This window comes from Micropterus dolomieu, linkage group LG10 (assembly GCF_021292245.1).
Source record: "Micropterus dolomieu isolate WLL.071019.BEF.003 ecotype Adirondacks linkage group LG10, ASM2129224v1, whole genome shotgun sequence".
NCBI classification, from domain to species: domain Eukaryota; kingdom Metazoa; phylum Chordata; class Actinopteri; order Centrarchiformes; family Centrarchidae; genus Micropterus; species Micropterus dolomieu.
This window is the reverse complement of record NC_060159.1, coordinates 4,083,804-4,095,885: the sequence shown is the minus strand read 5'-3', so window position 1 is coordinate 4,095,885 and position 12,082 is coordinate 4,083,804. Positions and strand designations below refer to the sequence as shown.

The following is a 12,082-nucleotide window of genomic DNA, read 5'->3' as shown; positions in this document are numbered from 1 at the left end:
ACTCAACAGGAACAACCTTACAATCACTAAAGAGGCTAAAATATGAGAGGTACTTTTTCACATCACATCACTGGCTTTATGTTTGGTTTATTAAAAACATCACTGCAGATCATCTTCAGGCTCCACTGAACCCCCTGTGATTCTTGTGCTGGGAGGGGGAGAACAAGAGAAAGGGTTAGACAAACCTACACATCTGTAAAGATTCATCCAAGTCCTGTTTATCCAAGAAAAGGTGAATCGGGAGCATCTGGACGTTTCAGAAGAAGTCCAGTTGCTCTCAATTCAACCTTTCTTGTGAACAGCTACAGGTTTGATTGAGAAAGTTAAGGATTGTTAAATTTTGGAACTTCATTAAAAGCTTTTGCTGCTGATGTTGACATCAGTTACTAGATAGTTTGTTAGTCAGTGAATGTTTTTATTTTTCCAAACACTTCTCACACACAGGAACTCTGATGATGATGTGATATGAATATGTACAAAGTAATTATGTAATTAGCGTAAACATATCCAGTAAGAATTGAGTGTTCACCAATATGGTGCATTCAATATGGGAGCTAAAACATAAATGAACACACTACATTCACATATGCACACACAGGATACACAAATGCACACACAAAATTAATTAGCACAGAAGATTCACTAATGCATACAAAAATCACAAATGCACACAAGATTCATAAATACACACAAAATTCAGAAATGCAAACAAAATTTACAAATGCACACAAGATTCAGAAATGTATTTCGGATGCACACAAAAATATATCTTGATTTACAAACTCCTTGCGGTCTGTGAACTTCACTGCATTTGTGTGTGAATTTTGAGACTCCCCTGACTTGGCTCGACACACAAATGCCCTTTTTTAAAGAGGGATTGATCTGCAACCAATCAGATATCTCCCTTGTTTTAGCAGGGATGGTTTACTTATAAGCCAGTCGCATGAATGCGTTCACATAGCGCTATAAGCATGTGTTGCGGGTGCGGGCTATCGCAGTGGAGTTCAGTCAGTGGAGACCTCAACATGGCTTCTGGCAACGACAGGGGAGCGGTAAGTATAACTTAACATGTTCAGCTAGTTATCCCCTTGTTATGAGATGTTGTTTAATTATTAATGTTAACCGGTTGAATTGTGCAACTGTCAACATAAGCTAACGTTAGCGAGCTGAGCTAGCGAGCTACGCTAGTGCTTCTGCATGCTAATAGGGTCAGGCTAGTAGTATCTTTCCATAAAGTTGACATTCGTGTGAATCAAGTGACTGTTTGACAGGGTCTGTCGCCCCAAGCCGAGGTAGCAGCTCGGGCTTTTGTGCAGTTATTGGCCCGGGAGCTGTCCTCGGCCCCAAACGCACCGAGAGAGAGAACAGCAGTCAGGGCTGGAGGCAGTGCTCCTCTGCCGGTTAGCGATGCTAGGGTGAGACAGGCCATGAGAAGGTGATACATTTAACTTATTATTTCTACATTTGCTAGTAAAATATATAAAGAGATGCCAAAGCCCCTCATCTAACTATTCTTATTGCCAATACTACGATTCACCATGGCAACGGGTAAATAAAGACAGAGCCTCCATTTTAATCAGGTGGAGCTAGAAATATAAATCCTGCCAACGCAGACCCTGATTGGCTCTAAAACGCAGGAGTGGAGGAGCGATACGTTAACAATGTTACATTTTATAAAGCGTTGCTCATTCATTATTTACCAGAATGGAATTTCCGTAATGAATGAAAAAGAGCTGGAATTCTCCTCCAGCCTGTTATTCATTTTAAACAGCTACAGGCCTGTTTAGCTGGAACTTGACGGGACTAAATGCCGGTGGCAATAACTGAAGATGAAAATATTAACTGAACAGATTAGACATACTTTACAATCGGTCCATGAATAGGCTAAACAGTCCTGCTCATTTCGTGTTTAATGAAATTATGTAAAACACATTCAGACTATTAGCAGATAATGGAAAAACTCACCTTAAACTACATTTCTTTGTTTCAGCTGCACCAGTCATCCTCACACAAATATTCACATCATAGCCTATCCAACATAACTACCATATAGATGTTCCAATCAGTGCAACTACCATATGAATGATTTGTGTTCATTGATTGGTTTTATACAGATTAGTTTAGTGATTAGGCTACTACAGTAGGCCTAAAGTAGCTCACAATAAGTGTTTAAGTGCAACTGTTGCCAACCTGACAGCTGCCTTAATGTCCATAGTCACAGTGTTAAAGGACAGTGTAGCCTATAGATTTTATTCTGTGCTGAAGAGAAATCTACAATGTCCGGAGAGTCTCTCAATCATCGATGACCGATTGATCATAAAAGCGATCATGTTACAGATCCTGTTTGGGTAAAAAAAAACGAATAACCTTTCTAACCCGGGATTTCAATGTTTCTAAAGACATAATGCGTTCAGAAATGTGCTTTGAGATCAACATTATGAATGAGGAAAACTCAGCGTTTGTTCACAGTGTAAGTTGCCAGGGTTACTGATCTCGCTCTCTGAAACTGAAAACCCAGAGTTTCCCCTCATCTCAGGCTGAACATACTATTTTTTTTTTTTCACTAAACCTGCTTTCTGATACGTGGCGCAGGTCTTTTCTTGGTCTTGAATATGTAATTACCTTCACATTTTAACACAATGATTCATTTATTTACATAAAATAGCATTCATTTTCCTATATTGTGTGAAATGACTACCTATCTTGTAATTATGTAGTGGTATGGGCACAGTGCACAAGTGTAAATTGGTTCAATAACATTTAAATATGCATTATTTTTACACACAAATGTCTTTGTCAGGGAATAGCCATCCCAGAGATTCAATGGGAGGAGAGTGGCTACACAAATGAGCCTCATTCCGGGGTCAATATTCCTGAACTGGACAGTCCTCTTTCGGATCTGGAAATGGTGGCACTGCGAGACAGCATGGATCCATTGCAGCAATCTGACTGTTTCGGGCGGATATATACCTCAACACTGTCCAATTCGTCGAGAACTTACTTGAGGCAAGATAAGAGCATGTGGCCCTCTTGCAACTTTGACCAACAATTTAACAGAAACTACTTTGGAACATTTCAAATGATATTTTGATTGTGCCTTATGCCTTGTCCTCCATAGACCGTGTGGACCATCGCAGAGGATTTCTAGGACTTAACAGCTGCCGCTCAGTCAGCAGATAACGCACTAGGAAAAGCCTATTCAGACAAATGATTATTGGAATTAGAGTTTAATAGATACCTTTTTAAGCAACAACATTAAAACCAACCTGCCATATTTTATTTCAGTCCCCCTTGTGCTGCCAAAACAGCACTGACACAATTGGGGCTTGGATTCAGGACCTTTGGAGGTGTACAGTGTCTGGAACTGGAATTTTGGCACCAGATCCTTTGGGTCTTGTTGGTTGCTGGGTTATTTGACATTCATGGAGTGTTGACTGAAGAGTAGTATGAAATGTTTTTTTACTTGCAATTTATGAAGATATTTTAATAAAGAACTGATTTATTGCTTTAAAGAAATTCCTGTATTTTTATTTTATTTTTTTTAAACCTCGTCCCTGTAACTTGAAAGTATTTATCGACAGGTGAAGGTGGTGCCTGACAAGTAGAATAATCAAACTTTATAAAGTAAATGGTGCATAAATGAACAGGAATTGCTCTTTTAAGTGATTCCATTTCAAAAGAGGGACTGAGTGCAAGAAGTTGATGACATTTGCACCTACACAAGTCCAAAGCCAGAATGTATGGAACTGAGGGCCATCATCAAGTCCTGGTGAAAGATCTTGTAGGTCTGGTAGTGGCTGGGGAGCTTCAACTTGAAGAAGCAGGTGAGAGCCACTGGATAAGTGTCTTGTTGGCAGTTCCCACCCCACCCAAAACTTCATCAGATCACGTAGCACATCTGTTGACGCTATGGAGGAGAAAATTGTACTTGTGACCCCTCAAAAAACTTCACATTGGAGATCTTTCAAAAAATATGAAGTAACGATTCTCTCATAAGATTATCTTTTCAACAAATTCAGTTATTGCACTCTTAGATACTCAAGTAAAGATAACACATCAGCAATGCTTGCTGTTTAGACAAAGCTTCAAAACTTAAGTAAAACTTAAGTAGCTTAAGTAGCTTACAAAAGTAAAATCCCTGTAGTCTCTTTTCCTCTCCTAGTTTAGAACATCCAAATGATTACTTGAAATGCTGCTGTAAATACTGTGGAATGTAAACAAAGAATGAAGTTTCATTTACCAATTTTATGTGCATTTGTGTTTCATTTCATCTCAGAGGGAGCTGGGCTTTACTGTTTCTGTCAAACATTCACATTTATGTCTTCTCCTTTCCCTGTGCTGCAGTGAAGCACACAGCAGTGGATAGAAAGGAGGGAGAGAAACATGACCATTTGACAATAAAACAGTAAACCAGCTCACTCCGAGATGAAATGAAACACAAATGCACATAAACATGAAGAACCACTTTAGTTGTACCACTTTAAGTGTAGCAACTAGGATTGTTATGAGGAAACTATTATGTGTGAATCAGGATGAGAATGAAAAATAAGGTAATAAAGACCATTTACAGTTTTCCCTTCTTCTATGAATTTTCTCAAAAGTCCAGTGACAAGACTGATTTTCTCTAATGGAACAGTGTCAACCTCATCCTCGTCGCTGTCCAAGTTGGGTTGTGGCCAGGTAATGCTCAGGATCACGGTCTACAAGGGATCAAATAAACATTTCATGTCAGGATTGAAACTTTTATTAAATGTTGCAAAGTGATCTCCAAATATTAGTGATCTTTTTATGAATGAATAATCTATTTCTTTCTAAGTTCAGACTACACAACTTGCTGTCTTGTGACGGGAGTCTTGAAGTCGATTTGGCGTTCACGCTAAGTGACTGATCGGTGACAGGGGGTCACACACTACACGAACGGACAGCGGCTGAGTCACCCGACGCTGGTCAAGAAAACACAGGTGAAATGACGCGAACCTACACACGAAACAGCTGTTTGTTATTGTAAAGATACCAATTATAAAGACAAAGAATCTGGATGAAAGGATGGATTAGCACACTCAGGTAGCAGGGATTGTCTGAGCTACAGAGAGCTGAGGTGAGTAAAAAGTGTTTGGTAGTGAAAAAGTAGCTGCCTGCTCTGATTGGCTGGATGTGGATGTCGAGTCGGCCGACTTCTCCAGATATTTGTCATGCAAGATATCTGGCTGACGTCGGCAATGTGTCGGGGAGCCGTTTTAATGAGTCGTTGAGTAGGTCACACATAACGACTGGCGACCACCGATCGATCACTGATTTACTCCCGATCACAGCCTGACGGACGTCGAGGAGCAAATCGGGCTAGAAATCATGCAGTGTGAACTAGGCTTTACCTGTGGGTTAAACTCCTCACTTGGCTCCCTTGGGAAAATTAAGGGGTGGACATCTGGCCTATCTGAAAGAAGTGGCCAGATTCCTGTTTGTTTAAGGCCTTTCCGTATTTGTTTAATTGGCTGTTTAACACGGTGAAGTACCTGCAGACAGAATTGACAGGACAGAAGGTAACATTTACACAGAGGCACTATTTTATAGGAAAGAGACCGTAGGCACAGATGTAACATGAGTTACACAGCCAACCTCCAATATAAATACTAACAAGGTAATTTATAAAACAATTACTGCATGTGAAAGCAGTTCCTGGAACAGCCAGACATGATTGGTGGAGGTTGGAAAAGGAAGATCCCAGGACAGGCAAAGATCAGTCACTTTGGTGTTTTCTTCTGCAGTAAGTTCAGCATTCTTCAGCTAAAGCAGGTACACATTCACAAAAGGTAAAAGAATTTAATAATTACATGAAAAGTTGTCACCAGGCAATCCACAAAAAGTCAAAAGCTTTGGAAATCACAAAATGTCTCGGCACAGACACATGTGTGACATGAACAAAAATATGCAATTTGTAACCAAGTTACTCACCAAAACAATTGTTTCACGATGGTCAATATCAGGACAGTCCTCCAGTGTCAGAGCCGATGCTGCAGTGTCGATGCTCCCACCAGTCAATAGGGTCACCACAGGCAAACTGAGTCCCGAGAAGCTGAACCCACCATGCAGGAAAGAATGACCGATCGTACGAGGGTTGTAGGAGTAGCAGAGCCTTAATTAAAAAACAAAAAAAAGGAGGTCAAGAAACATTGAGCATTATGTTTAAAAAACATGCTTGATCACAGTTGGACCCAAATCTGCATTAAACATGTCGAGTGATAGAGAGAGGTGTGGACTTTCAGAGTAATGGTTCAGTAAATCTTCTCTGAACAACTGGCATGGTTTTTTGGGGGTCGACTTCAGTGGCCCAGGTTGAAGCTGTAATTTACCACAAAAAAAGTTGTTGATGCAAAGGGCCTTCTAAATGGTATACTAATATCAACTTATTTCCAAAGCAAAAATAAATTTGTTTCAGCAGTGACATTTTGAAATCCCTGCAGGTTAATGTAATATATCAAGGGTAAGTACTTGAAATCCATATTCCTTTTTTAAGTCACTTGACAAAAGTTACCTGCTGACGATTGTGGAACTGAGGGTCCTGGCAATTCTTCTCCCCTTGCTGCTACGCTGGGTTGAGCACAGTTCATTCTTAGAACAGACCAAATAAACTGTAATAAAAAAAACATTGCTTGGAAAACAGCCAAATCATGAGGTGATTATTTTAATTATTTACCATCTAGTTGGTCAGTGGTGCCAAATGTTTATATTAATTCTTCATGCGATACTCTAATGAAATGACACTTTTACACGTGTCCTTCCTCTCACTCAGAACATGTCATTATATTCTGATAATGTCTGACTATCAGTTACCTGAATCTATCAGACAAACCTCCTACCTGTCACCACATGTGCTTGCATGAGATGGGAGAACATCAGCTGGGTACGATGCAAGACGGATTGGGCAGACCTGCAAAAAAATGTAAATACTTTTCATACATGAAATTATAAGAATAGTGTAATGTTTTATGCATCTTACAGACATGTTATATTCACTAGCGACAGTAAATATGCTATAATCAAAAATTAGTACATATGTTTCAGTGAAAAAAATAAATTCAGGTTGAGATGTGTTAAGCCCAATCTATTTATATATCTGCAAGCATTAAATTATTCTGTACTAAAACCTCTGCTTACTTACTTTATGTGATGAATAAAAAAATAATGCTTTCTTACTAAATTCCAAAAGCAACAGAAAAGACATCTATTACCAAGGATTCATCCATGCCTATGGTAGATGAGACTGGCTGCTCAAGAACTGAACATTCTTCATCAAGACATGTCCCAAAATATATATAATTGTAGCCCGTGGAATTAGATGCCACACAGGACACAATTACTTCAGGGGTTCTTGTAGCTCCGGGTTTATTCCTGACCACATGTACAGGTCAATTTACAGAGTGGTATGCTACTGGGTCTTTCCCGTAAGCAGCTCAAATGCTGGATTTTGTAACAGTCTCTAACACCCAAAATGTTAGAGAAGGAAGAGGCAAAATAAAAATAAAATGCCGAGAAATACAATAAAAAGCACAATACAAAACACGGCAGTGGGCTATGACTATCGACAGAAAACATAAAATAAATAATGTTAACAACCATAAACCCACTTATATAAACATCAGTGTATAAAATGTACAACTGTAAATGACACTTACACTTCACCAAGTTCCACCAAACCCACGTGGAACTTCCCGGAGATTGCACAACTCAACGTACTTTCAACGTCAATTACCTTCAAACAGAGTTACACTTTATGTAAAACCTGTAACAGTTTTCGAGTAACAAAATACAATATCAGGGTATGACTGAATGCATGCTAGCATTACCATGAAATTTAGTACACAATGGTCGACGATTGGCGCCCAAAATCCCAGCACACAATTCCAGTAGTGCCTAAATCAAACCGTCTTGTTAAAATATTGACAGGTGATTACATTTTATACACTTGTACATGAATATTTTACAATATATGCATGCATTTAGCTACTATTCTACACAACGAAGTCTCCGCACCAACCCCTTGTACGTCCATCGCACGTTAACAGGAAGAAAGACCATGATGCACTTGGCGGAACACCAACAATGTTACTCAATGCTGCCGACTTGTGACCAAAGTCAGCCATCACACATACGACTGTGGAAATCCACTTACAATCTACTTCACACTTACTTTAAATTGAACAATGTTACTCTCAAACAAAACAACAAATAACACATGTATTCACATTTACACAACTTTTAGAACTATATTAAATCAAAGGGGGGAAAATCACCTATGACTAGATTTATCACCCGGCTACATAATAAACAAATACTTAATACTTTGAAACAGTCATTTGAACAAACTAAAAAAGTGAAATGACAGACATGTTGTAATACAGCTTACAGTCACTGTGGCATCTTGGCGAACTCTACTGAATCATAGGAAAGTGGTTCAGTAGAAAGCTTCTCCTGTAGTGGAACTACAAATACTATGTTTTTCCCATTCCCATTTTCCAAGATGCTGATTTGAGAAGCCTTGTGGAGTAACCCTCAGCGTCAGTTGGAATTATGGACAGCTTGCGATGTCCGCTACCACCTATTTTAAAATGGAAAGAAGTAAGGGTCCTTTAAAACCTTGTAGTCTCACAATCATTAATATTAAAAGTTATATTTTGTCAGGCAAACAAGTCATAGCACTGTCCACTACAACTTGAATAGTGGTATGAATGGTAATTCATCGCCGGACATCACATGACATATCTCGGAGGTTTTGAATTGGACTATTTGAGCTATAATTTTTGTAATTGGGGATTTAGAAAAATTCTACCTGTAGACTTGAAAAACATCCAACCTCCTTGTAAGGTCTTCAGTTTAGGAAATTCCTCCTCAAGTAGAGCCACAATCTTTAAAAAATTAAATGATTCACTATTCTGCAAATGATTAACATTTTTAATCATTACCCATTTTACAATATTATATACTATATGATTACCTCATTGTGTTTCAAGTGGTCTGGTATACTTAACATCCTCTTCCCAAGGCCAGCATGGGCAAGTTCTAGCTCTTCTGAGCCCTTTGGTGTGAACTGACTGGGTTCCGAAAGGACATACGTATGAAAGTCCGTCCTTTTCACAATACAAGGGGCAGGGGCCGAGAATCGTCGTTTTCCTCTTTGCTGATCTGTATTAAACATACTCGGGAACTGCCTGATGTGGGAAAGACAAAAAAAAAATTGTAGGGAAACCAGATATTTTTAGTTGACCTACTTTTCAATGATTTAAATAATAAATGTCTCAATAAAAGTATAAAATATACTAATATACTCATTACTGTTCCAGACACCAATATTAAATGTGTCAGAAGAATATTACTCACTGTCAGTAAAGTGAACATAATAATAAGTGAAAATAATAACGATTAAGTGGAATCGAACCACTTTCAGTTTTTCATCAGTGCATGAGAACCGAAATGTTCTACTTTGACAGACACGAAAAAGGATTGTAGTCTACCAGTCTTCCCTTGCACTATTACAATAGTCAGAAGTATAATAGATTCTTGCTACACAGGCTCCTGCATGCTGACTATATGCAACTAGTACTCTCAAGTAGATATTTTTGGATTTTAGAAATGCCCAGGTCATGGGTCTTTATTCCCTTAGCGCTACTTCACTCACCAAAGTCATCTTCAACCAGTCGCCAACCAAACTCTAAATTAAACATATATAAATATATTGAAATAAATCATTTAACTATTGTATTAAATTCCCTGTGAATAATAAACCTCCTACATTATGGTCTTCATGTTGTTACTGCCAGGCACGTCATTCTCGAGGTAGATATTAAACTTAAATTAAATTGGGGTGGGTTGCCCAGGTGAGAAGAAATATACTGAAGTTGTGCTTTTTCTTGATGCACTTATCACATTTTTATTGTACTATACCAAGTGTATATTAAATGTGTTATTTTGGAACAACTTAAAGCATGTTGTGTTCTCTTAAACTCAACTTTAAGATAATTGCTATATATTTTAATAAACTTAGCTGTGTTGAAATGGAACAACTTTAAATATATTTACTATAATTTAAATACACTTCTTTAAATTTAACTTAAATTACCCTTTTGTGCTATACTTGAAGAACAGTTTTATACTTTGAACATTATTATTAGCATTTCAGCTTATTAGTAATTTTTTACTAGTATACTCCAAGAGCCACTATTAATATACTACGAAGCTGCTTTATGAAACCATTCAGTCTGACAATAATTCATTATTAATGCATTACAAATGCCTGGCTAAATGCCCTTATAGCATAATAAATATCAGTAAAAAATTTATTTTAAAACACATACATACAGACCACTAGAAAACTTTAATCTTCTGTACATTAGAAAAATAAATTCCTGTAGAATAAAAGGTACAGCAGACCAAAACACGTTCAAGTAAAATAAATGAAATGACCATTATTTCTACACTATACATATTCCATCATATTAATACCCATCAGGGTCCCTCATACAGTTCACACAATCAGCGTGCCTCCAATGACCTCACGGCAAGCCATCCCACTTCTGACAGCATATGCAGCGAAGAGCGAGAGCAGTCACCCAGATTCAAACACAGGTCTACAGGGTACCAAACATACAACTTTGACTGCAACGCCAAAGAGCCAGGCTCATTGGTCTGGCAGTCCAAGCGCATACTCAGCCTTAGTGATGGTACTCCGTCACAAGCATACAGTTCAAATGGTGGAACCAAACACTGAAACTGAATGTCACAATCTTTATTCTTCAGGAGGGTGTGTTTTCTTTGAGTAGGACTCGTTTCTGCGAATGAGGACTTGCACAGCAGACACTGTGGTATTTGAAAAGTGCTTCATCACAGCATCTGTGAAAGGGGAAAAAAGTATTTTATTTAACGTAAAAGCAAAATGAACTCTACCTTAGTGATGGTACATACAGCCTGTTACAAAGACTCTGGCCTTGGAGTTATAGTTGGGGGAAAAGGATTTTTTTTCGCTGTGATATTCATGGAAGCATTATATTTCAGCTAAAGCAAGTAGATTACTGGATTCATTTTTAATCTTCTTGTATTATATTCTGAGAATATGTAAGGTCTCATGAGACAAATGTAGCAACTGAACAACACAAATGAAGACAGAATTTATTTTATGTATTATAATAATAATAATATACACACATAAATATTTGTGGGCAAAGAGGGATAACAAGCAGACACTGTTTCATATTTAGGATACACTTCTTCATAAGGTCAAAGGTCACTTCTTCATAGGTCAAAGACATAAATTACATAAACTTAAGTCGCATCCATTCTATTTATATTTATATTATCTACAGTATCTTACTGGCTTGTTGGTGTACAACTTGTAGTGTGAAAGCTAATAGCAGCACAGGACCAATAATCTTAGGATAACAAGTTGCAAACTATTGGTAAAGGGCATTCATTATTTACAAAAAGTGTCCTGTTCCTGAGTCACATTGCAAGTCAACAGAACAGGCTCCTCATTTTCTTATATTAATAGTTTGAACCTTCCTCCCTACTGTCAGAAGCACTCATCATTTAATAATATAAATTTAATTAAAATGGACATAGACATGTTTCTACTGAAATCATGAACCAGTAAACTCACAGGTGGTCCAGACTGTAAAAAAGGCGCATTTTAAAGTATTTAATACATTAATGGCTTTTGTACCTTCAACAAAATTATTATGATACTGTAACCATTCTAACGTTAGGCAGTGCTGGCAGAGGAGAGGCATAATTTATTGGCCACACAAGAAAATAAATTCATTCACACTTTATTTATTTTGGCATATGACAATCAGTGATCGTATGAGAACATATGTCATTCAATTTGAGAATTTATTTCCACACATTTGCTCAGAAATAAAAAGTCCTGCAGCTAATTGGCTGGTTCATGCATGATAGATCAATTCCTGTGTGCGCAGACGCTGCTGCACGCGCGAGTTTGTGTTCCAGTTCCATTGCCTATGACGCGTGATCGGGTTCTGAATGATTCTGGTTCTAAATTCCTTTGATGTGTGACGCTGTGCTGTGATGTGAA

The 12,082-nt window shown here is 38.0% G+C and overlaps 1 protein-coding gene across 1 annotated transcript; it reads right to left on the bottom strand.

Moving 5' to 3' along the window:
* Positions 1–3,715: 3,715 nt before the first annotated feature.
* Positions 3,716–6,608, bottom strand: LOC123978187. Its single transcript, XM_046061345.1, has 6 exons — positions 6,541–6,608; positions 5,953–6,133; positions 5,659–5,784; positions 5,373–5,513; positions 4,644–4,700; positions 3,716–3,811 (listed from the first exon to the last, which is right to left on the bottom strand). Exons 1-6 carry the CDS (start codon positions 6,606–6,608, stop codon positions 3,716–3,718), a joined length of 669 nt encoding a protein of 222 aa, XP_045917301.1.
* Positions 6,609–12,082: the final 5,474 nt, after the last annotated feature.

Bases quoted from the DNA above. Each gene is read 5' to 3' on its own strand.
- LOC123978187 (XM_046061345.1), bottom strand. From the start codon at position 6,608: ATGAACTGTGCTCAACCCAGCGTAGCAGCAAGGGGAGAAGAATTGCCA. The intron at 5,785-5,952 runs GTGAGTAACTTG...TACCTGCTTTAG, and splicing joins ATCGTGAAACAATTGTTTTG to CTGAAGAATGCTGAACTTAC. The intron at 4,701-5,372 runs GTAAAGCCTAGT...GATCCCTTGTAG, and splicing joins GTGAGGAGTTTAACCCACAG to ACCGTGATCCTGAGCATTAC.